At 45.0% G+C, this 25,949-nt stretch overlaps 1 protein-coding gene across 1 annotated transcript in view; it reads right to left on the bottom strand.

Moving 5' to 3' along the window:
* Window positions 1-1,367: 1,367 nt before the first annotated feature.
* The window catches only part of LOC146045095 (mucin-5AC-like), a 40,588-nt gene continuing 16,006 nt past the window's right edge, over window positions 1,368-25,949 (bottom strand). Inside the window, exons 8-28 of the mRNA XM_083163776.1 lie at window positions 25,523-25,739; window positions 25,248-25,373; window positions 23,212-23,329; window positions 21,484-21,622; window positions 20,087-20,197; window positions 19,917-19,986; window positions 18,439-18,576; window positions 17,169-17,333; window positions 15,050-15,144; window positions 11,671-11,830; window positions 10,222-10,477; window positions 9,544-9,599; window positions 8,932-9,029; window positions 6,438-6,589; window positions 4,875-5,013; window positions 4,315-4,425; window positions 4,018-4,197; window positions 3,657-3,896; window positions 2,742-2,898; window positions 2,373-2,516; window positions 1,368-1,522 (exon numbers count right to left, since the gene is read on the bottom strand). Of these exons, the coding sequence (XP_083019902.1) occupies window positions 1,368-1,522; window positions 2,373-2,516; window positions 2,742-2,898; window positions 3,657-3,896; window positions 4,018-4,197; window positions 4,315-4,425; window positions 4,875-5,013; window positions 6,438-6,589; window positions 8,932-9,029; window positions 9,544-9,599; window positions 10,222-10,477; window positions 11,671-11,830; window positions 15,050-15,144; window positions 17,169-17,333; window positions 18,439-18,576; window positions 19,917-19,986; window positions 20,087-20,197; window positions 21,484-21,622; window positions 23,212-23,329; window positions 25,248-25,373; window positions 25,523-25,739 (3,027 nt within the window). The remainder of the gene's footprint in view (window positions 1,523-2,372; window positions 2,517-2,741; window positions 2,899-3,656; window positions 3,897-4,017; window positions 4,198-4,314; window positions 4,426-4,874; window positions 5,014-6,437; window positions 6,590-8,931; window positions 9,030-9,543; window positions 9,600-10,221; window positions 10,478-11,670; window positions 11,831-15,049; window positions 15,145-17,168; window positions 17,334-18,438; window positions 18,577-19,916; window positions 19,987-20,086; window positions 20,198-21,483; window positions 21,623-23,211; window positions 23,330-25,247; window positions 25,374-25,522; window positions 25,740-25,949) is intronic.

A 25,949-nucleotide genomic window follows, 5' to 3' on the forward strand; every position in this document is an offset into this window, starting at 1 on the left:
TAACTTCATGACATAAAAACACTATTCATAATAATAGTAGTGGTAGCCCTTTTATGGACTAACCCAATATTTTTGGGAACATACTCTGTGTCGTAACAATAGCCCCACAGACCCCGTGGTGGCGGGGAGGTGCTGAGAAAGTGTGGGCGCCGGGGGTCTGAGATGCTATTGTTACGCCGCTGCCGGCTGCTGGGACCTGCTGCATCTGTCTGTGGTCCCGGCTCTCCTGGCTCCTGTTGCTAATGCTACTGAAAACTGGCACTGACAAAATGGCTGCCCCCATACAGTAGACAATTTTTGAGGATGCTAGAGGAGGCGGCGACCTCCACCAGCATCCTTAAAAACGGTTTGCCGTATGGGAGAGCCGGGACCACAGACTGATGCGCAGACAAGACTGGCGGCGGAAGCCGCTTGATTCTGAGGGGTAAGGCAGGGTCGGGGAGGGTTTGGGGGTTGGGTTAACCCTACTTGGGGTGGTGCTGCCAAAATTTTCAGCAGGGGGTGCAAGTTTAATAGTTACACCACTAAACATACTTTAGCTTTTGAAGTCATTAGAGAGCAGTGATATCACTGAAGACCAATATGTCCTATATACACAGGGCTTTCAGGAGGAAAAGTAAGAAGCCTTCAAAACAGTGGATAAGTGGAAAAGTTGCCCAAAGCAACTAATCAGATTCTAGCTAGGATGTATCCAGTACATAAGAAAATGATAGGTAAAAGCTGATTGGTTGATGTGGTCAACTTTTTAACTCCTTAGGAGGATATTGGCTATAGTGATGTAACATAAACTTGCATGCCGTTTAAGTCCATAAGTCTGCTACCTCCATTGATTGACACTCTTTAACTCTCGCAAGACACCACCCAACTGTGCATTCTAAAATCTTCCCCTTTCATCAGTAGCTACAAAAATGGTATGTAATAGTCTTCAACGCTTTAAGAGAAATTGGGGGTATTCAATCCCAAATCTGATTGTCGGGACATTCACGCCCGTTTTCAAACTGTTCAGATTGTACCTCAACAGTCGGTTTTCAATGTTCCAACTGTCGAGCGTTGGTGCGGCTGTGTTTTGTGAGAAACAGACGCTAAATTGTCAGAATCGCCGAGAATTCGACAATTAACGTCCGTTTCCGACAATTCAGTTTCGACTGTAAAAAAATCAGATTCTGAAAGTTGTCAACGCTGCTATTTCCGCCGGACACATTGACTCTCACAATGTACAATAAATACATATTCAAAAAGAATTTAAACAGCTATTGGTGCTCTATATATTTCCCGCAGAGGTAGGTGCCTCTTACTCAGTTATATGTGTACTTTAATGTTTATAATGTGGTTATGTTTTCTCTTTTATTGTTATAATTGATGTTCTCTTACCAGACTGAACAAGTCTCATTATTGTATGATGGTACTGGTGATCCAATGGGGTATGAGTTTCCATAGTTATCGTAACAGTCACATGTGGCCACACACTGGTTAATATCTTCATCATAGTAAGGTGTATCTTCTGGGCAATTAGGGTAGCACCCTGTATGGACAAAACAAGCGATCGTCATCACTGATCATATGAAGAAATGCTTGATGAGCACCAAAAATATATATACTGTATGTACTGTAACATAATTCTCTATTTTAGATTAACCTTCCTGAATTCATGCACAGTGGTTCGATATTGCTCGAGCTGCGAATTCGAAGCCCAGGGATTGGGTCTGACTCTGAATCTTGCCCATTGTTCTTTGTAATATTTCTCTATTCTATTTTGCATTTTTAGAACATTAGAGATATAGGACAGTAGTGACCCAGTCCTATTCTCGGCCTGCTCGAGTGCATCTCGGCAGGCGGGATTCAATGTTTCGCAACCACACCGAAAAGAGGGCGTGGTTGCAAGAAGCGGCAGTGGATCACCGAGATCCGGCCGTGAGCTTGACAATCCACGTCCGTTCTCGGCAAAACGAGCCCAACTGCTTTTAAAGTCGGGCTTGTTTTGCCGAGATGCCTGTTCAATGCTGTCGGGAATAGCAGTGGGGGATTGAATACCCCCCTTAGTATAGAGGTTTGCCTCCTGCAGATCACAGACAATGCTCACAGCAGCTGGCAACTATGGGGAGAGACTTCCTCCTCAGTGCAGCCCTCCCACACACACACCCCTCTCCTTCATGTCCCCCCCCCCCACCCCCCCCCCAGCCCCCTACTCAGTACCAGTACCCATGGTCACTCCCTGTGGCCCTGCAAAAAGCTCTTTTTTTGCTATTACTTGTTTACATTGTAGAAATGTTAAAATAAATCTCTTATTGCCCTTAGATTAGAATATTTCTAAGAAATCCAACAGTTTTATGATACAAATTACTTTTGGGTTAATGCGTCATTTTATTTCTCACCTTCCAGGCCTGGCAAATCCTGGTAACAGTTGCCGCTAGGGTTCCTGCATGTCTTCATACACTCAGTACCAGAGCCATAGTCTCCACATGGTCGATAGTGCCACTCACACTCGTCTTCGCTGTTGTAGTAATCGCAAAACACAGCTGTATTGGGAATGAGCAAAACCAAGGTCATAAAAGACAAAAATCATTCAAAATAAATGCACTAAACATCAGATAAATGTTTATGTCTACTACCCCCCCCCTTCCTTTTTGTGATGTAGCTATGTGTGGAGCCCTCTGGTGTATGGGGGCTCCTTGGTAATCACCCCTTGTTGCCATGTTGTTATTCCGGCACTGGTAATCGGAGCAGACGAAAGTCATACTCACGACACAAGGACGGGTTTCTCCAGTGGACACAGGATCCAGCTTCACTGCAAGCTTGGGCGTATGCTGCGACAGCAGTACAGAAGCATTCGCAATCTCCGCCAGTATCACAAGCACAAGCATCATTCACACAAGCATCGTAATACACCAATGGATCCACCTGGCATAGAAGATAATGATAGTGGATTAAAGAATATAGGAGCTGCAAATCACATAAATGATCCCTCACAAACCAATTTCCACAGCATGCATGATTTGTGTAATGTATTGCGAGAAGATGTTGCTTGTATTTGGCATATCACAATTGTGCATGCCTTGATTTATTTCACAAAGGATCAAAGCAACCAGTAACTTATGCTAGTCAGCAGTACACTTTGTGGCTTCTCTAAGCTTCTCTAAGCTTCAAAAGTGATAAAATGGAGAGTGATAAACAGCCAGCCAATCAGCTCCTACCTGCCATGTCACAGGCTGTGTTTGAAAAATGTCAGACAGGAGCTGATTGGCTGGTTGTTTATCACTCTCCATTTTATCACTTTTGAAGCTTAGAGAATCTGGCCCCTTATGAGGAGGGATCCCACTCCTTCAACACACCCCAGCCCCTCAACAGACCCCGCCTCCATGAGCACTGCTTACATAAATTTCCCGGACAGGTTTTCCATCCTTATCTGTCCCTGGTAAGCATTCAGCAAATATGTGAGATTTACAGAATTATTCGGTTGTTCTAAAATTATTTGCATCATATTAATAATCCACCAGTCCGGTCCTTCAAAATAGCACAGTCAATCTTATAACATATTATTATCACGTGGAAAATAAGGTTAACGATGACACATTAAATAACGCTTGCAATATTTGATTTTTAGAATGTGATACATCTATTCATATTAAAATATGTTCTTCAAACAAATGGATTCATACCAAAGCATGGCAATCTGTAAATGTAGCGCTAGTTATGATGCTACATTGCCTTTGTGCCCAGGATTTCCTGTAGGGGTTCAGGGAACAAGGGTCCGTCAGAGCCAATGCATCTGGGCAGCTTGGAGAAAGCTTCCAACTGTTTCCAAACTCAACGACATTTCCGACCAGGGAAAGACTTCTAGTACTGAAATCATTGTTTGCGTTTCCATCAAAATTCCCGCACAATCCACAAACTGAACCCTATGGAATAAACAGAAGATATCTATAAAATCTACAATGGGATTGTTCACATTTTTCTAATTAAGGAAAATAACATCGGAATTTTAGCCTGAAGACCTGCTCCGAATTTGTAATTCTGTACCTGAAAAGATGCGTCCAACTTGACAAAAATGGTAGTCTTCTTATCCCATACCAACACTATTCCACTGAGGGCTTCAATCACCATGTAAAGGCCCATCTGATGCACCTTGTAGGGTATGTAGATTCCAGCATCAAGTTCTACTACCTCAAATTTTGCATCACTCAGGATGAATTGATAATTCTAGAGAAGTTAGAAGAATAAACACAAGGCTCAAATAACATTTCAACCTAAGGTTAAAGGATAATTATAAAATTAGATGTTTTAAGCTTATTGTTTTATATTTAAACCTTTACGTACACCAAGGAAGACCTTGATAGATTTTGAGCAGGTTGTGCCTGTTGATCCGCATGGAATGTTCTCAGTTATTATCCTGAATGTTCCAGTTGAAGGGTCGCTGCCACAGTAGTCCTAATATTGGTAGAGCATAATACATAAGTCAGAACATTGCACAGGGGAAAAAAATCAAGAACTTTAGAATTGGATACATTTTTGGGCCCGATACAGACCTGATTGCTGCTGTGCAAATTATCAGCGGCCAGCAAACAGCTAGATGCTGCCCCACTATAGTAAAATCCCACCTTGCAAAGCCCCCATCATTCATCGCAGGCATGAAATATAATAGGCCATCATTTTATTCCCCGGATGCCATCTTCAAGGTGCCCCACCACCCCATTACACCCAGTCCCCGTGCCACCCAGTACCCGTGTCCCACCCAGTCACCATGCCCTAGGCTGCCACTTAATCAGCATTTTGGTTAATCAGGCGCTGGTTGTACAAATTCACATCATGGAAGCGATTAGGGCTGATAGGGGCGCATTGTGCAGCTTTAAGAAGAAAACTTAAAAGTATTTATTTACTTGAGCCAATGTATATTCACAGTTTCCACTGAAGGCGTATCTCTTGGTGTCAAATGTAATGTAGTGACCGTCCCCATATATTGTACAGGTTCCCAGACATGATTGACTAGTACACTCCCAGTTTCGGTTTTGACAAGTACTGTAATGAAAAATAAAACTATTGTCAAGAATTAACTTCAACAATGATGTACTATATACTGTAGTGCAAGCTTTAAAGTTAAATGGAAATAAAAGTAGAACAAATGCACAATTGGTTTTAGTAGCCATTGGTGTTGAGAGAGGGGGTTTACTATTACCCGGGCCCAGGTCTGATGGAGGTGCCCAGTGTAGCAGCTTTTCCTAACCCAGTACATGTTGTTGTATGTTGGGATGCATTGTGGCCAGGGAGGTGCTTAAGGTACTATTTTTTTCCAATATTATAGTCTAATTGTGCATGGCCACGTCTCCACAATTGGACCACGCCCCCAGAAATGTACCTGGGCCCTGCCAGGCTCTCTACTGCCCTGTTAGTAGCATTATGTTCAGCCCCCGGCATAAAATTCTAACTAATGATGATGATGACTACGGCTCTGATGTCTGAATCCTTCCCGTATGGTACCGGGATGATAAGTCAACAGTGCTCAGGTTGACAGTCCATAGGCTGACACCATATGGTCATCATGCATTATGTCGACAGGATAAAAATGTTGACAGAGACAAAAGATCAACATGAACAAGGTAGAAAACTCAGACAATTATGCTCTCATTGGAGGCCTATAATCACCGCTGCTCTGCACAACCAAAATGGACATGAGTCAAAGTGAGGCCTCATCCCTTTTTGGTCCGGCTTCACATTGCTTTTAAGTTGAAAGGTACGGGCAAGAAGAGCAGAGTCCACTGAAGCATCTGTTATTAGCACTAGGATATATTGTAGGGGAGACTGCAAGACAATGAGTCTCCAAATAGTGGGATTATCCTGCTGAAAGGGGGACATTTGGGAGGTATGCTTGCCCACCCAAAACATCATGCACAGGCAAAAAGCACTGCTTTTTTGGGGGGTGGGATGTAGTTATTTTCTTTGAATTATTAATTACCATATATACTCGAGTATAAGCCTACTTTTTCTGAACATTTTTTATGCTGAAAAAGCCCCCCTCGGCTTAAACTCGAGTGAGGGTCCCACTTAAGTCAATAAGTTTTAACAGTTTTTTGTTGTAAAATTAGGTGCCTCGGCTTATATTCGGGTTGACTTATACTCGAGTATATACGGTAATTTTTTTTTATTTATATTCAAATCGTCTTCATCATCATCATCAACATTTTTTATAAGAACCTACCTGTATTTTCATACAGCAGATGAATTACGGCAGTATGCGAAGTCACATGAGACATTTATTGCGTTTGTGGCATACAATGCTAGCAAATATACACAAGAGCATATTATGATTTTGCCCATATTTATATCATTGTATGGAAAAACATTTGAGATTTTCATTTTAGACTTTTTATTTGCAATAAAGAAGTGCACCCTTATTATAGAATTTAGATAATATATAGAATTTATATTATTATTTAGTCACGTACCAGGTGTTACACTGCATTTTGATGGTAGAACCTGGAGAAAATACTTCATTGTTGTGTATACAAGGGCACGCGTCTTCCGTCACACATCCACCATTACCATCAGCTATCAATCCATTAGGGCACATGCATCCCGAAATACACTGTGTGCTGTACTGCAAGGGGCAGAAAGAAACAATCAGAGAAGAACTGTATTTACTAAAAACACATAAATAATGGTGTATTGATTTGCAATGCATTCCAATAGCTACAGTACTGTTCCTTCCAGTGCATTTATCTATAGAGGCAGACATTGTTTTAGGTAACCTATTATTTGTCAATTCATGGGTACACATTAAATTCACTTAGGGGCCGTTTCAGGATCGCTCGTCGCAATCCGAATTTGGCTCTAGGCCCGTTGGTCAGGGTTGCACATGTGCAAACCCCAGCACCGAACAGCTTTGGCCAGTTACCCCTTTCGGGGTTCGTTAATTGCGGGAAGGACGAGGGTGGAAATGGGGCTGGATCATAGGAATGGGGGTGGGTGGCTGACATCACAGGACATCAGCACCCGCCCCCTCTTCAGCGGACACCGACAGAAATAAAAGTCAGTTCAGACTGACCATCGAATGATTTCTGCCCCCTTCGACCGCATGGTACTGAGGGGATTCAGTGATGCGACACACACAGACACACACACATATGTTCATCCGGGCTCAATAGCGAGCCTTGCTGAATCAGGCCCTTAGTTATATAGGACCTCAATGAATCTGCTAGATCTAAAATGAAAGAAGACTCTTTGGTAAATATTTATTAGATAAAATTGTGAGATAAAAGGCCTAATTAATGAACTCACAAATTAGGCGATATATTGAATGACTGCACGTGTTCTGTACACATCAGGCATGCATGAGCCCAAATAACAACAGAAAATGCGTATGGATCATTAATGCAATCCGTTGCAACTTGACTGACAGGAAGTTGGGGGTGGTCACCGGATGTTTTCCGGGAGAGCCAGAACAAAATGCAGGTGTGCACCGCGCTTTAGGGATAGGACTGTGAAGTTACCACTGGCCTCCATCAACCTGTATATCAGTCGCGGATTAGTGGAAGGGTCAGAGCTAAATAGATTTGCACAGACTGCAAAAATATTTAGATGGTTTGAGAACTGTGTTACAGTATCTACTCCCAGTCATCTGCAACAAGCCGAATTATGCCCAAACTACCAACCACTCAGCTCCTAATTGTAATTTTTCAAACACAGTCTGTAACATGTAAGAAAGAAGCTGATTGGCTGGTACTTTATCCCTCACAATTTAATATCTCTCCGAGCTTTGATAAATACCCCCCTTAGTAGCTCCACATTGTACAGTGCGTTCGCCTCAAGCATATTGATACTATTGATTTTAACGTCAGTTTTTAAATGTAACTATCAAATATTCATTTTACGATGTTTTTTTCTGAAAAGTACCAATGGATATTTATAAATGTGCAGCAATTCTGGTCTATCAAAATACACATTCATCAAGTGGCATGTGGTTGGTTCTCACCATCAAATGTTATCCTCAAAGGACAAAATGGACCATAAGGGGTATATTCAATTAGTGTCAGATCCATTCCAATACAAGCTATTCAATCAGTGGGCACATCTGACTGTTGGATTTGGCCGCTGCTGCTGCTCACCCGGCCGGTGCCAGGACAGGGTGAGCGACAGCAGAAGGCAGCCGGGAGGCGGGATGACACCAGGTGAGCTGCTCTCTGTGACCCGGTGAGTGTCTAAGGAGGGTGCAGGATGTGTTCAGGAGGACGGCGGATGAGAGGACAGTATCGGGTGATCTGCTGCTGCTCACCCAGTGCCGTCCTCCCTGCCTCAATCTGATATTTGAGATTATCGGAAACATGGCCAAAACTTGTCGGATTTGCCCGGGTTTCCAACAAAAGCAATTCACATGGTTTCTGACAAGTCAGAACATTCCGACCTATCGGAAAAAAAAACAGACCTTATTAAGTAGGTTGAAAACCCTTCCGACCTATTCAAGTTGTAAACTGATGTCTTTCCGTAAAGACGGCAGGTCCAACAGGAATTAAATATACCCTACAGGGGTAAATTTACTAAAGTTAGACTTTTTAAAAGTGAGAGATGTTGCCCATACCAACCATTAAGATTCTACTTATCATTTATCTAGCACCTTCTAGAGCAGGGGTGACCAAACCGGTCCTCGAGATCTACCAACAGTCTACGTTTTCGAAATCACCTACCTGGTGCACAGCTGTAGTCATTACTAACTGTCACATTTTCAAACATGCTACATTCATTCCTACTATAGATCCACAGGTTGCCTGAGACACATGAACTGTTGGTAGATCTTGAGGACAGGTTTGGCCACCCCTGTTCTAGAGGATAAAAACTTGAATCTGATTGGTTGCTATGGGCAATTTTTCAGTTATGGCTCATGGCTATCCAATGTCAAAAGAGCATGTACAATCCCCCTAGTAAAGCTGCATCAGTATTACTTACACACTGCATGTCCAGTATTTGGCAACTCTTCTGGCACTCTACTCCACTTGTACTTGTCCCATTTGTACAGTCAAAAAAGACCATAGGGGCAGCGCATGCTACAAGAAAGAACCATTAAACAGTTTAAATGGCATAAGCAAATTACCACAAATTAGTAAAAACTTTGTTTTTCCAGCTACAGGAGTACCACTATTGCGTAAGGCAGTGTGGCTGTAAATGACACACCTTAATGATAATTCACACATCATTTAATTTATCTGAGCAATGAATTATTTTGCTAACACTTACCAGCATGTAGGCTACAGTAATCTGAACTATTCTTTTGAAATATGACTTGCAATTAATACAGGTCCATAAAGAATATATTATCAGAGCTTGCCTCCTGATAACTAACGCTATCTTTTGATGGCATTAGTCATTGTTGCTTCTAGGATACATTGCAATATTTTTCAGAAAGGGATCTGAAGAGCCCCTGTCTATTAACGACAAGCAGGGCCAATAATAACTCGGTCCCTAGACCTCCCACAATGCTCTATTTTAACTGATTCAGCTATATTTGTCTAGTTCAGGCACTGTGATGGATTCTGTATACACAATGCACACAAAGAGAACACATACCTGTAATATCTACTTTTCCAATGCAGTCTAGCCTTCCAGAAGAGCAGGTGCTGTATATAACACAATGCAGAAACATGGTAAACAGTTATTTTTTTTAAGGACAAAGGATATTTAATTTGACCTCCTTAGAGAAAAGGTGGCAGCTTTCTGAAAACTGTTTCAAAAGACCACGCTGCTGATTTGAGCTAATTTTTCCGCCATTTTGAAAATAAAAGCAGATGGTTTTTTTTTGCATAGTTTAAAAGAATAGTAACTACAATTTCACAATTAATTTATCTTGAAATAGCATTGCAATTAGATGATAAGGTAGTTCCTCATCTTTGCGGCCACCCCTTACACCAGTTATGTTAGCCTCTTCCAGAATAGCATCATCGTCCCCTTGTAGGCTCGCTCCGCTCGCCACACTTCAGGCTCGATGGCTCTCTACGTTCCGCTTTGTTTGCCACACCATTACTAAAGGTAATAGATGGTGGTGTGGACACAGGAGGGTGGCGTGGACCCAAGGTGGAGGTGTGGTAGGCAAAGATTCCTATGTAAGTTCCATAGCGTAAGCAGTGGCCGCAAAGATGAGGAAGTACCGATTATAATCTACTATAACCATTCCTTACACCGCGCCTGCGTCTTTTCCATTCCTAAAGCGCCGCACATCAGAAGATATTTCAGTCTACTCACCATATAGCTCCATTGTCATGAACCACTTCTCCGGGTGGTACTGCTGTGCCCCTGTAATAGCAAGAGCAGGCTGATGGAGGCACGCATCTACCGCTGTCATCCAGGTAGGTTCCAGCTTGGCAAATGCAGCCATCCACAGGAACAAATGAGATGTCACAGGTCGTGTCAAAACCGCTCAGTGAGCGGCAGGTGGGCTGGCAGGAACTGACTGAGTAACTGTATTCCAGGGATGTAGGACAGGTGGCTGCGTATGTACCTAAGGTTGAAACGCAGACACTGTTAGAGTATGTGCATCATTCTATAACAGTCACTTACTGGCTATTGTTTATTCTTAACCCTTTGAGAGCCAAGTGAATTTATCAAAATAGGTGTGAAAATTGACAAGCAAACATTTTTATTCGTCATAATGAACTGCCAGGTTTACCCTATATAGGAATCTATTTACATAACTTTTTTTATTTGAATTTATATAACAAAGGTGAGCAATGCTGGCGGATATTTTAGCGGCTATTTTGAACATCTCTCGCAGAGATGCTGGCACTCAAAGAGTTAAATCCCTATACTGAAATGTGCTTTATGTTAGCTGTGTGAAACCGAGAAGCAATTTTAGCAGAGAGCATGTTGGCAATGGAACCTTCCAGCCATTTGGGGACTGGTTGGATCACTGAGCTGTCAATCACGGCAACTCCTGTACAGGCTCATATCTGGCAGCTGGAAAGCTTCACACGCTCACTTGTCCATTGCCGGCAATGGAGTGCTGGAGACACACGTGCGACAGAGTCACCTGCGGGCCTCGGCAATTGTGGCTCTATCTGTATAGACATACTTTTCAGACCGAAGGGTGGAAAAATCATTCGATGGTGAGTAACCATCAAATGATTTTTCCTCCATGCGGCCACATGCGAGCAGATGTGTGAGCACACACATCCGCTCGCATGGTAGAGCGGGGATTCGCTCAGCGGGGGGAGGCGTGCATTTAGCGGAGCGGTGCTCACCTGCTCGCTAAGCAGCGAATATATACGCAGCCTAGCATACAGGTCTGAATCATTCCCCTATTTGAATTTTGAACTGTGCTGCAACCCCCTCCTCTGGAGTGTACATTTGTCCTAATAGGGTACACAAGGTGAGATATGCACTCTGAGTCTTTTTTTTTTTTATCCGATTTTGCTTCTAGAAGCAAAGTCAAATCGAAAATCATATAGAAAAATCGAATCGGCATCGAATGATTTTTCTACATTCGATGCACATTGTATCCCAATGCGCGCTCCTGTTTAGTGTAGATCAAATAGAAAAATAGTCTTGTCAGGCAAGGCTATATAGTACAGATCTGTACGATATAGTCTAATCGAATGCATTTTGCGTACCATTCGATTCAATCCTGATTCGATCCCAATCGAATCGCAATTAAAATCGCACTATACAGGCAGTGAGACCGGCTGTTATACTCACTGCAGACATTTTGTCTCCATCCTCTGAGAATAATTCCCTTCATTGCGCAGGCGTATACGTACGAGGACAGCGCAGCACACATGCACTCCTCGCTGTTGGCACAGTTGCAAGTATCAAACATACAGTTCTGGGGAGACATTAGGGAATAGGTTATAACAGTCTGCTGGACAGAGGATACAACTGTGTTACCATAATGACTTTCTCTTTGTTTATGTTTAAATTAATGTGCCACTTTTAATTAACATTATAGATATGGTAAATGTATTACGATAAATGGTGCCACATGTAGCACAGTACTTATTCAATAGTTTCCTATTTTATATGGAAAGGCTTTTATATCATCCCACAAAATGACTACTGTGAGTATGCACCAGGTGCACATTTATTATTATTATTAATAATAATAATAATAATAATAATCATTTAATTTATTTTTTACAGCATTAAAAAGGTCCACCAGTGCAATACATAGTAAAAGACAGGACTGACACTAGAAATTGTGGGGTTCGGGACCATACGCGCCGAAACCGTGGGTGCTCTGGGGCCTGAGCACCCACGGAAAGTGTGGAGCACCCACGGCATGGGCCACGGCAGTGGGGTCCCACTCCCAGCAGCGGAGATGCTGTCATCAGCAGGGGTCCCTGCGGGTATTAATACCGCTGCTAGTTCCCATATTCCGCAGGGACCCCGCAGGGGGGGGGGGGTTGGGGTGGTAGTGTGGGGTGGGGGTTTGTTTTCTGTGGGGGGGAGATGTTTTTGGGTGGGAGCACCCACTGGAAAAAATATAAATCAGTGCCCCTGTTGGGGACTGATTTCTAGTCCGGACCCACTCCAGTTCCTTCACTTACTGCCCAGCCACCCCCAAACACACACACACACACTTATCTGGAGGAAGAGAGCAAAGTGCAGTCTCCGAGTCCCCCACACCCCTTCTGTGCTGCATGAGATGAACGAATCCCACTGCTCCCTGAGTGCAGCCTTCTTCACCTCCAGACGCTGGTGGTCATTTAGAATATGGCACCAACTTGCAAGCCAATCAGGGCTCATGGCCCAGCAGCCAATCAGAGCAGCTGCCAGTGCGCAAGTTCTGATTGACTCACCAGCCAGTGCCACATTTTAATTGCCCACCAGCATCCGGAGGTGAAGAAGCCTTCGCTCTGGGAGCAGTAGTCTTCGTCCAGCGCAGACAGCACAGCGGAGACAGTCAGGGGGAGGGAATGCGGTGGGCAGAATGAGCGGCCTGGGCCCTTCCATCTCTGTCAGAGAGACCTGGCCCGGGACAGTTGTACCCACAGTACCCCCCTGATGGTGGCCCTGGTAAAAGAGGATAACATAGGTATACAGTAACCAAAAATGACATACTGTATATAGACTATTAGCAAATTGACTTGACTGCTAATGTATCAAAACATGATAAGAGAGGGCATTACTCTTAAATTCTAAAGTGCAATGAGGAGACCGAGAGAAGGAAAAGTATTTAAATTAGCTGTGATGCCAGCCAAAAGTCTGATTGATTGGTTGGTTGATTGATTGAGGGAATAACAGAGGAAGGTAACAGCTGAGGAGAAGGCAGAATGAGAGCAGGTTATCAGAGAGGAATGGAGCAGTTGCTTCCTGGACAACAGTGATAGGGAATGTGAGGGATAGCTGCATACATACCAGACCATTATCGTTAGCGATATGCACAATAATGATATCATTACCGATATTTTCATGCAAATAATCCGGTGTGTACGCAGTATATGATTAAAGATACGTATTCCCACGAGTCATTAACATTGTTCTCCGTTGTCTGTACATGCAGAGTACGGAAAAGGATATCGCTAACGAGGGCCATGGTGCCCCCACTCAGGGCCGGCGCTACCCACTCAGCAGCTCCTGCAAAGCAGGGAGGCGCCATGCTGAAAAGGCGCTGCCTCCCTCCCTGGTATGCTAAAGCTTCCTCAGCCCTCACTGTCACTGCCTCCAGCATGCCGCCCGCAGCGCCTGTCTGACAGCGGGCGGCAGTATGGAGAGGCTGAGCAGCTCCCTGCACCGTGCACACACTGTCCTCCTCCTACGACCTGCTCCCTCTTCCTCACGGACACTTGCGCTGAGGCATGTAGCGTTGTCTGTGAATGCCTGGATGACATGTCAGGTCCGGATACGCCCCCTACCCATTGCTCCCTGTGCCTGTCAGCTGTCAATCAAATGACGAACAGGCAGCAGCGCCGCCTCCCCTTCCTTCCCTCTTCTCAGTGTGCAGTGCCACTGCCAGTCCTCAAAACTCCACCCCCTCTATCTCCTCCCCTCTTCTTCCATCTCCTCCTTCTCTCACCTCCTTTCCCCCTCAGTCACGAGTGCTGCACATACTTTTTGTAGTGCTTTCGGATTGCATCACACACACATTGCATGCATGCCGTGCAATGCGATCTAGCCCATAACGTATGCGATTCTCGCAGCATGTATGAGCATCTTTAGTGCCTGCAACATTTTGCGGACACAGCACTGAGATGGTGTATGCATACATGTACATGCACCCGAGATCCTCCATAGGATCGCATGTTGCATACACTCCCACAATCGGGCTGCAGGTTGTTGCAATGGCAATGTGAAAGGGCGCAAAATGTATGGTTTGCAGGAGGGCGCCAGACACCCTAGCACCGGCCCTGCCCCCACTAACGCCCCAAAACAACCCCCTAACCAACGGTCAGCACTGTCGGCATCAGCGATACTGTTGGGTACACATATCGTTAGATTTGCACCCAGCATTGCTATGGCACATAAGCTGGGACAAATTAACAAAGGAGTTAACGGAATCCCAGACTTAGAGCCGGATGTATCAAGCTTCAAAAAGTGATGTAATGGAGAGTGATAAACAACCAGCCAATCAACTGCTACCTGCCATGCTACAGGCTGGGTTTGAAAAATGACAGGTACTGTAGGAGCTGATTGGCTGGGTGTTTATCACTCTCCACTGTATCACTTATTGAAGCTTGATACATCTGGCCCTTACTCTTCCCAATAGGCCTTTCAGAAACCAATCGTAAAACTACTGTAAAGCTGGCCATAGATAAGAACGACCAGCTTGCGATCGGATCCTGTCACGATTTCCCAGGCAGCTTCCCAAACACGATTTTTGTTTAATGTTTGTAATTTCGCGTAAGATCTATCGTAAGATCTGCAGCTCCCAGCATACTGGCCGTTAGCAGCATCTTCAGATCATGTGTGCAGCACATAAGATCTGAGGATCGACCACATGACCCGCGGTACCGCGCACCGTACCGAAACACCTCACAAAACAAAAACCACAGAATGCATCGCACGACCTGTCAAAATCGTGCTTTCAGGCCTGAAATCATTCTGATTTATGGCTAGATTAAAGAGGACATTACATTACCTGCATGTAGGTATCCGGGTTAACGTTTGAATGACATTCAGCAAAAACTCCTGCAGTATCAGTTAACATAGAGCACCAGTGTATAGCATACAGTTCTAGAGAAAAACACAACAGAGATTGCAGCTTTAGTTCACTAATGTGCATATCATGGAATGGAAGAGCTAAGGTGACAAAACACACACAGAATCACAATGTACTGTGGGACTTATTCTAGTTCACTCTTTCTGACAAAATCCTTGTTAGATGGACAAAACCATGTGCACTGCAGGTGGGGCAGATGTAACATGTGCAGAGAGAATTAGATTTGGGTGGGGTTGTACTTCAAAGTGAGATCTATATTGCAGTGTAAAAATAAAGCAGCCAGTATTTACCCTGCGCAGAAACAAAATAACTCACCCAAATCTAATTCTCTCTGCACATTTTACATCTGCCCCCCTGCAGTGCACATGGTTTTGTCCATCTAAGAAGGATTTTGTCAGAAAGAGTGAACTAGAATAAGGCCCTGTATGTCAATACAATATTGAATCGCGCTTGTTCATGTCTAATTTCACATAATAAGGGCTAGTGATCAGTTGCAATTCTATAGTAAAACTGCAGAATGAACGGCAAAAACCTCTTCATACAGTAAACTACGTGGGGCAGCCACCTAGTGGTGTACTTGTAGAATGCATGTGATAATTGCAAAGATCCCTATCATAATTTACTACATCCGCAACGACACTACTAGAAACCTGCAATTAATAATGCTTTTATTCAATTCACAGAAATCCAAGGTGATTTCTAATTTTAAATGTATTTATTTATTTATATACAGTATAGAGGCATAGGGGCCCATTTACTAACATTATTTTCACTACTTTCCCTTGAATTTAATAAAGGGCTTTTTGGAGCAGTTTTCGTGAAAAACTGCTCCAAACCCTTCAATAAGCAATTTTTTTTAGTAAACAGATCACATTTCCCATACTTATAATGGGATATGTGATCTGGCCAAATTTACAAAAATTTGGTCCTGTGATAATAACGGCAGCTACAGCTAGCGAATCGCAGGGCTTCTGCAGGGCTTTCTCCGCTCTTAGGCAGAGAAAGCTGTGCGGAAACGGGGCCAGCGTGATCAGCTGTGTATGTTCAATGGACACACAGGCTGATCACAGTGTTAAAAAAGAAAAAAAAACATACCTCACTAGAGCCAGAGATCAGTGGTCCGGTGAGGGCTGCCGGTATCTGTGGCCTCTTGCTGTGCTGTGACTCCCGGTGCAGTAAAGTGGTGCTGAAAAGTGTTAGCTCACTTTACAACACCATGGGTCAAAGGAGAAGAAAGCCTAAAGACCGGTAGTGCTGCAGGAGTCGATCCTTGGGGGTTGGTGAGTGAAATATACCCTGATGCTATTGTGGAGACCCTCGCAAGGACAGAACTTTATCACAAGCTCTGCCTCTGCATGTGATGATTCATCCTCAGATGTGGGTGGTAATAAATGGGAACCTTATCCATAGAGTAAGAAGTGGACCCAGCGGCGTAACTATAGCACCGCAGCCCCCGCCACCGCTGGGGGGTGCTGTGCATGTGGGGGCGCCAGGGGCTGCGGTGCTATAGTTACACCCCCCCCCCCCCAATCCCCCGCAGACTTACCTATCTCGCTGGTCCCGGCGGCTCCGTTCTTCTGCTGAGGACCACCACAAAATGGCCGCCCCCATATAGCACACAGTTCTCTGAAACTGTCTGCTGCGGGGGATTGGGGGGGGGGGGTTTTGCATGGGCAGCGGGTGCTTGGCGGGGTGGCATCGGCGGGGGGGACGCCCCCCTAACAGCGGGGGGGGGGGCGCCCAAAACTTAGCTACGCCACTGAGTGGGCCCCAACAGTTTTCCCCTGCATCGCTGTGGGCCAGTCCAACCCTGGCCAGTACTTTATCTCTGTCTACTTTATCTCTCTTTAAGGCTTAGTACACAGACAGGGAGCCTTCAGGATGTTCCTGGAGAGTAGCACATATGCCATAATCCAGTACATACTTTTTTAGGAGCAGGGAATGGAATGTTCCTGTAGAAATCAATGTCCAGTATGTCGAAATCCTATCACAGGACTCTGTGAGGTCTACATTGAAATGCTAGCTGTTCCTATCTTACCATTCTCAATGCTGAGGGAACATGGATTTTCAAAACTGTTAGTAACAGCTGTGCAGTCTGCTTGAGTCATCCAGGTATTTGCAAAGGAAGAGCCGGTTCCTTCAATCACTCCACTCAGGACTCTGAAATCATCAGCTTGTATGTTGTTGAAATTTCCACAAAGTCCTGAGCACAAAATTTACATCATTTCATTATATAGATCTGCATTTATTCACATGGACACATAACACTCCACACATATAACGCCCTGTTGGGAACTGAACTAATGACCGTAGTACAGCGAGGTAGCAGTGCTGCAAACTGTACCTCAGAGCCATTGGGGAATGGTAAATCCAGCAGCCCTTACCACCCCCTTCCCACTTAAAATCAATGTTTTATATAAAACACAATAATAATATTATTTCTGATTCCATGTGTCTAGTTGAATATGGTGATTAAGTATTGACTCAGAACATGGATATGGGACCACTGTTTTGGGATGCTTAAATGGTTTAAAACAGGCTTGCCTACATTTAGGGCAGCCAGCTCTGAGCAGCGGGGCCGCCAGGGGGTGTCATTAAAGAAGCGGGACAGGGGCGGAGCTTATGGGGAAGAGCTGTTTGGGGATGTGGCCAGTATGAATACATAATCATGGCCTCGCCCCTACCGTGAAATGCAGGTAATATAGACTTTGCCTAGGGGATTGGGGGGCTGCTGGCGACTTGCTCACCTTTCTATGGTGGACCTGATTTTTTGGAAGCCTCCTGGCCATTACGGGAGGGTAGGCAACCCTGGTTTAAAAGAGTTCATGTTCATGAACAGTATGCCAAAATATGACTACAGTATTTTATAGTATGGGAAATTTAATAAGATCAGAGATTCAGAAAGTGAGATACTTGGTAAGAAATCACCAGTTTTTTTAAAGCGGCAATCATTTACAATTCAAAACCAGTTTAAATGTGTAAATGATTGCCGCTTTAAAAAAAATGGAGATTTCCTATCAAATATCTCACTTTCTGAATCTTTCTTCCTAATAAATGTCACCCCTAGCTTAAAAAAAAAAAAAAAAAAATATATATATATATATATATATATATATATATATATTTATATTTATCTAATATCTTCTAGAGGGTGCTAAATAAATAAATAAGTAGAATCTGGTAGTTTGCTATGGCCAACATCTTATCTGCAATAAAACTCCCATCTTTGTAACTCTGCCCCTGTTCCAAGTTCCCAGACAGTTTCCATGAACAATGATATGAATGGTAAGCAAAAAAAGTATCAGTACCGGAGACTTCATTCATATATGACGCGTCCAGGTTGATGTGGAGCTGCATATTAGGAACAAGCTGGATTTCTAGCTGTAGCCCAAAATTGGTCTGCACAATGATGAAGAAGGAGGTCGGTTGGAAAATGGTAAAACTCCCTGCGAACCAAGAACAAACAAGATTATCAGCACAGTTCAATCTCTACATACCGTATAGAAAATACATGTATTCAGTCACACAAATAACATGTCTCAATTATATATATATAGATCCTGTGCAGAAATAGCCTATAATGTCATTGGGGGAAATTTAGTAAAGGAAATTTGTAAAAAAATAGGTGTATTTGTATCCAGAAATACACTTATTTTTGACATTTACTATCCCGAAAATACGGCAATTCATATTCGTATTGATGTGCTATCAATACAAATACAAATTGCCGTATTTTCAGGATAGTAAATGTCAAAAATAAGTGTATTTCTGGATACAAATACACCTATTTTTTACAAATTTCCTTTAGTAAATTTCCCCCATTGTGTCTGATGTAAATACTCTACAGCATCACCTAGTGGAGACCAGCGAAACTAAAGTGCCTCTGCTTTATTCTAATACAGTAAAATACATTTATAGTATTAAGGGGATGTTGTGGGATTAGTTAAAAACAGGACCCCAGAACGCCAGACCAGAGACCTGCAGGAATAGAGGGCTTCCTTGTCTGCCCCCAGTCTGAGGGGTGCCCTGTCTGGGGGGATCTGTGTGATGCCAGTCAGACAGGAGCAATGAGAGAATACAGCCTCACTGTATGGTCCGACCATTCCGGATTTTACCACATCCTCGCAGCATACAGAAAGGCTGTGGTCTCTTCCTCCCTGTCTTCCTAGAGACTACTGTCACTTACTCCCCTCCCGCAATGGGGCGGGACGAGGAAGCACTCTAACTCCACAGGGGCTATGATTCCTGTAGGAATCCAGTCCAGTCCAGCGTTCCAGGGTCCAGGCCGTTCCAGGTTTTTAATCAATCCCAGATTTGTGACTAAGGGGGCCCATGCACCTGAAATTCCCCTATCCCATGACTGTCGCTCTGGGGGATCAGGGAAATTAAACATGCTGAAAAATCCTGAATACTTGATCCCGGTTGAGATTTCAGAATTGGGACTTTGGTAAAAATCCCGATCCCCAACGGATCGCCGATCATCGCTGCCTACCGATTGGTGTATCCAGGTGGCAGGACAGTGGTGCTGGCAGATGTGCACACTTGCCTTTGTGATCTCTGAAATTGCGGTCACCTTTAGAGAAATGCAACAGAAGTCTAAGGTGCTATGGGGGGCCCTGAGCGAGCATTGCGGAAGTGAGCATTTATAGGATGTGATCCGGGCAGCACAGGTGTGTCTGGACTGTTTGTGGGGGCGCATGGCAGATGCATGACATCACACGCAGCCGCTGCAACACAAAAATTTACCGGGGCAACTTTGTTCCTTAATGTGATAACATCAACATACCTGATGAGATGGGCAACTGGGTGTAGAGTGAATTGACATATACACTGCCGCAGGGTTTCACATAGATCAACTATGGCAAAAGAATGTAAAGTTCAGAACAAACTTAATACTAATCAATGTATTATCAATGTGATAGATGAGTCTGTAGGAAAATGCACATCAGGACTTACATCTTTCCCATCGTTCAAACTGAGGGCCACACTCTTCAGGCAAGTTTCTGTGTTAGTCAACCCACATATACGAATCTCTCCCAGCAAGCTGAATGTACTGTTATAAGCCGTCTAGTGAAAGAGAAAGAAAATAAATCTATTAAAATAAAGTGAATGGGAAACATATCAACTTTGTTTTTAAAGGTTATCCATGTTGTTTAGGCCCAAGCTGAATTCTGCCTCCAGCAACTGGCCCCTTATACTATGATGTCACTAATGCTGAGTGCAGGTGGGGGTGTGGCCCCACCCAGGGAACTTCTGCTCCCAATCAGATATTTGCTTTCATTGCCTAACCTGCTATAAGCAGATACAAGCTATTTGCTGGTTGGTTACAGTGGTTATGGGGATAATTGCACCTAAATTGCACCTTATTTCAACTTCCGGTGGGGCCGGGGATGGTCGCATGCGCATGGACCTCCAGTCCCCCATCCACGGAGCTCCACCATCCCCGGCCTCCAGAGCAGCGGGCAGCGTGGTGGCGGCGGTGAGGAGAGGGAAGGAGCGGGAAGAGGCAGCGCTGCTCACCCCCGGCAGCGAGCGGCGCCGCAAACCTCTGGAGCAGCAGCGGGATGGTCAGGATTATCGGCCTGCGGGTGGGCAGCCCCCCCTGATGGGGTTGGAGAGGAAACCACACTGGAGCTCCAGCTCCATCCATGGAGCTCCCATCCAGCGGCCCGTCAGCCCCACTGCGGGATCACGAGCTGAGACGGCCACCAGGAGTGAAGACGAGAGAGGGCCGGGATCCCCCAGGCAGCGGCGGTCCAGCCTAGCGGAGGCCCCACACAGAGGTCTGCAGGCATCTATCCCGCGACCCCGGCATCCACACTCACACTGTTACCTCATACTGTGCTCATACTGTTACCCACCTGGCTGCTGCAACAACCAGTGGCGCCGCTGATGGCTGCCTAGGCGCTGTGCAGCTTGGTGGGAATGTGTTCCCTGTGCAATAACTGTACTGTCCCTGCTTATATTGTTCCCACATGGCTGCTGCAACGACCAGTGGTGCCGCTGGATGGCTGCCTAGGCGCTGTGCAGCTCGGCGGGTATGTGTCCCCATTTGAAAACTGTACTGTCCCTGCTTATATTGTTAGCTACCTGGCTGCTGCAATGACCAGTGGCGCCGCTGAAAGCTGCCTAGGTGCCGTGCAGCTCGGCAGGCATGTTCCCCCGCATGTAATGTCCCAATGTAACGTATCCCTGCTTGATGCTGCACTGAAATCCACAAAAAAATCCTAGTGTGTGCAAGCACACATGGCCAATAAAGTTGATTCTATTCTATTCTAAACTTAATATCTGTCAATAATCCCTATTGGTCACATGGCATTACAGATGCTTGAAAATATCCACTTCTGCTTTACCTTTGATAATACATAGCTGCAGTCCCCATGGAAGGTGTAACTAGTAAGATCGAAGGAGGTGATGTGAGATCCTCCAACGATTGAGCAGGTTCCTGGACATGCCTTCTCAATGCAGATCCACTTGCCTGCAGAACAGGTGCTACGAGAAAAGGGGGCAGTGTCATCATTAGTCTTCACGGAAGGCAATAATTGGCTGTATTCTGAACTTTTTTGTTAACGGTGATATTGACAGCAATGTATTGAAATATGTATTAATACGGTATTTAACTTTTAGTGTCATCATATTTAAGCTGGAAATTTTTAACCCCTTCAAAATAAGACTACACTGGCCCTCCGGTGCACTTCTCAGATCATCAATGCTGGTAAGTCGGCACACAGTACTATACACATTAAGCATACTTCCCAACTTCGATGTTCTCTGAATCAAGATATGCTGCACCAAAGTCACGGCTGGCCCAAAAAGGGAGGTGGAACCACTGGGTAGTGTGCGTGGTCTCAGGTACAGTGGCCATGGTCTAGCGCCACAACCCCCATTTTCATCATTTTGGGGGCATGCTCAGCACCCCCCAACTGCTGGGCAACCCCTCCCAGCACTTCTAGATGCCATAAACACAAGCATGCCATCTATTCAGTGATCACCGGCTTCCCCAACCAGTGGTGATCATCGGCTTCCCCAACCAGGGTTGGACAGGCCCATAGAGGAACAGGAGAAATCTCCGGTGGGCCCCACTGCCTAAGGCCCGAGTCCCAACACCTTCTCTATCAGGATCCAAACTGTATATTTGAATTATAAATATTGTATGTTACATTAAACTGCAGAGGATTATGGTGTATTTTCTACAGTACATTGCTGTTATTAATCTGGTAAATTGTTATGCATTAACTAGCAGTATTTACTCCTTATGGTTAGCAAACCTTCTGCAGTGGCTGGCCACATCACTAAGCATGAGCCTCTACAACTGCATTCCCCTGGTGGGTCCTTCATTCCCCAGTTTGACACTGCCCCAAACTGTCCCCTCTGTCACCATCAGTGGGACATTGAGAACAGTGGGTGGGACCACAGGCGGAACTAACATTGGTGCAGCAGGGGCAGGGCCCCTGCGGACTAATGGGGCCCACTGCTGCCATTCACTGTTGAGTGGCTTATTGTGGACTTGGGGTGGAGTGAAGAAGGGGGGCCCAAATAATATTTTTGCACCTAGGCCAACCACTTCAAAGTTCCACTACTAGGTGGGACAGCGTCCAATTAGCAGGACTGTTTGCTGAAATCAGGGCAGTCAGGAGGTGTACATTAAGCAGTATAGCAAGAACCGTATATAATGGCAGGATGTAATGCTTGGCATGTTCAGCTTCAGGGATTTTAATCATCAACTGATGGCAAGCCACCGACACAAAGACATCTATGTGCTCTCCAGATTCAGGCAGAGGTAGCGCAGAGTAAGGAACTGAAGTCAAATGTTAGCGCTGTATTTGTCATCATCAGCTACTTCCATTGAAGCACAATGGAACTTGGTGTGACAAATAAGGGGCATGCTGGAGATCCACTTGCCTGCAGAACAGGTGCTACTTTTCCTTGGGGTTTAGAGGGGGATCCAATTTTCAGGAGCCTCTTGGCCATGCCAGGCGTGTAGGCAAGTATACATTATTTTTTTAGACTGTAGGTATACTAATAAAGAAATGTGCGATGTCTATAAACATTCAATACTGTCCTAAATCAATATGGCTTACCAAGACTGACACTGAGCAGAGTATCCACTTCCTGTCGAGTAGACTTGGCCATTGTAAGTACAAGAACATTGCTGGACAGGAATGCAGCTATTGTTATTGATGTCATCAAAGACCGTTCCTTAAATGATGGAAAAAAACAACAGGAATTGGTACTAATTGAATTCATTAATTTAAATGCTGAATTGCACCTGAATGATCCATAGCAATACATAGATCAGATACAACTGCTATGGTAAAAACGAGGGTCACTAGACTTTCACAGTTTTTCCTAAATGGGCTTCAGTGAATCCTGTTACTTCTATGACTTTGATCTGCTGTTGCAGAATAGTTTTTGCATATGCACAAATGGGTTATGGTGTCTTGTATGTCAGGGATGATAGGCAATTGCCTCAAGGGGTTATTCTGGTTGACTCGTTCGGATGCGAATTCACACCCTTGCAAGTTAACCTAACCCCGCCTTGCAAATGTTTGCCGGCCGCCACCCATTGGCAATGTGGATTCGCATGCAGGGCTTGCGAACGGATGTTACACAGTAACATCCAGTTGCATCCTTGTGGTATCTGCCCCCATCATTCGATGGGGGCAGATTCCACATGATGGCGAAGGCGCACGCAATATAAAAGTGACTCTAAAGTTACTTATTATATGCATAGACACTTGGGGGGAAGTGAGCGGGCAGCTGACAATCTGTCAGCTGCCCGTCCCCCGCACCGGCGTCATCGGCTTTTAATATGAGAACGTCCAGCGTTCTCATGGGAATGCCCAAGAAAGGCTGGGCGTTCTCATAAGCTAATGGACCAGCCCGCAGCCCCACGCGTACCCTCCCCCACCCCCGCCCTCCACACGCAAGGATGGATGTGTGCACCCAGTGAACAGATTGTTCACCATGAATGCACGCACCCAGCGCATGCACATGCGCACAAATGCGCAATAGGAAAACATCGGTCCCCATGCAAACGAGCGGCCACAGCGAACGGACATGAATAAGGGCCAAAGTGTAGAAGTGAGAGAAATGCAGTAAAATTGGCTTTAATTACCATTTGCATAACCTGTGATTTTCAAGTTATTGTTGAACTACAGATGGGGCTGGCTTCATCTTTGCAGGTCTGGCATTTCTAACGCCAGCCCGCCATCATGCCAGCCCCACCAGGGGCGCGCGCGCACAAGCTGCTCACGCGCCCCATGGGCAACGGAGCCTTCCTCCGGTCCCTGCCGCCTCCCCCGCCATCGCCGTCGCCGCCCCGAGCGCCCCCCTAACCCTGCCCGTCTCCCTGAAGCGGAGACAGGCAGGGACACGCAGCGTCCCCGCTGAGAGACTGGGACGCTTGTGCGTGTGAGATGCACGCGCGTCCCAGTTCAGTGAAGCCCCTGCCGCCGGCGCTCGCCAGCGCGAAGGGTTTGGCGAGCCCGGGCCAAGGATGGCAGGGGCTCCACCTGTACAGTATTTCTGTAACTAGCAGGAAAATCTACGTCAGCTGCCTGTCCCGAGCAGGCATTGCTAAGATTGCGTTCTCAGGGGTACGCCCAGTGTTTTTATGCGGATGCCTATAGTGTGAAATACATACATAGTTGGGGTAATATGACTGCCAATAAAATTAGTGTCAATCAGTGTAATACATTTGTAGTTAGTGCTCGGCTGTTTTGACCATGAAGGGATTATAGAATAACTAGTCCAACCTGTCAAACTGACGGCTAGTCCCTGTCTGCTCCTACCTCCAATCTCTGTCTTTGCAGCTTCCTCTCTAGTCTCAATATCCAGGAAGTTTGAAATATATAAGTTTTGCTTTCACTTTCTGTTAAGGAGTAATTTGGTCCTTTGAGTGGCCTCTAGTGGTCACTAGCGGTACTTTGCCTCAAAAAAGGTGAAGATTTAGCATTTTATATATAGTGATAGAGCAACAAAATAAAGCAATATTATAGACATAAAGTGATTATATTGGCAGTGCTAGGAAACAGTATTCCTGCCTTGAAATCAGATTCTATAATGAATGTGAACGGCACACAGTCTCCAAGTACAGTTTCAGAGGTGAACTTACCTGCCGGGCAGAAGCATCCAGCGATGCAGTGATTGTCACAGACTAGTGAGCTGTCCGGGTTAGAGCAAGTGTTAGCACATGGATTTCCACATTCGGTGTACTCCAAGTCATAATTGCATGACATTGCTGTGTATAAACAACAGACCATACAAAATGTTATTATTACAAAAAATAATTGTAAATCATACTTTTCAAATAGCTGATTATTAAATTAACAATTTCACATGTTTCGCTTATGAATAATTAGCCAAAAGTCAGGATTTGTTGGCACTTACGACAAAGTTGAGCAGTTCTCCAGTTGCTTGGAATTCCCCCAGCATGGGTGCATTGGCGGGAATACTCGGAAAAGGTGCTACACAAGCAAAATCCAATTTCATCTTGTCCACATCTACACAGGTCTTGGACACAGGCATCAATGTACTGATCTGGATTCACCAGGATGTTACACTGCGAAAATGCTGAGCCTGTCAGCACTTCCTCGCATATGTTCCTCTGTTGAGAATAATGTAGGAATCATGAGTGCATTGCAGGAAGAAGTTCTTAGAGGAAGTTACAAGAAGAAGTTCCAAGTAAAGTTAACTTGGTACTTGTTTCCTAGCACAGCCACACCGATTTGCATCGGGGTGGTCGTGTCGGAAAAATCGTGTCGGTCGCATCGCATGCGACCAAATTGCATGCGATGTGACCGACGCGATCGACACG

This window comes from Crinia signifera, chromosome 11, assembly GCF_055691185.1.
Source record: "Crinia signifera chromosome 11, ASM5569118v1, whole genome shotgun sequence".
In the NCBI taxonomy this organism is placed as follows: domain Eukaryota; kingdom Metazoa; phylum Chordata; class Amphibia; order Anura; family Myobatrachidae; genus Crinia; species Crinia signifera.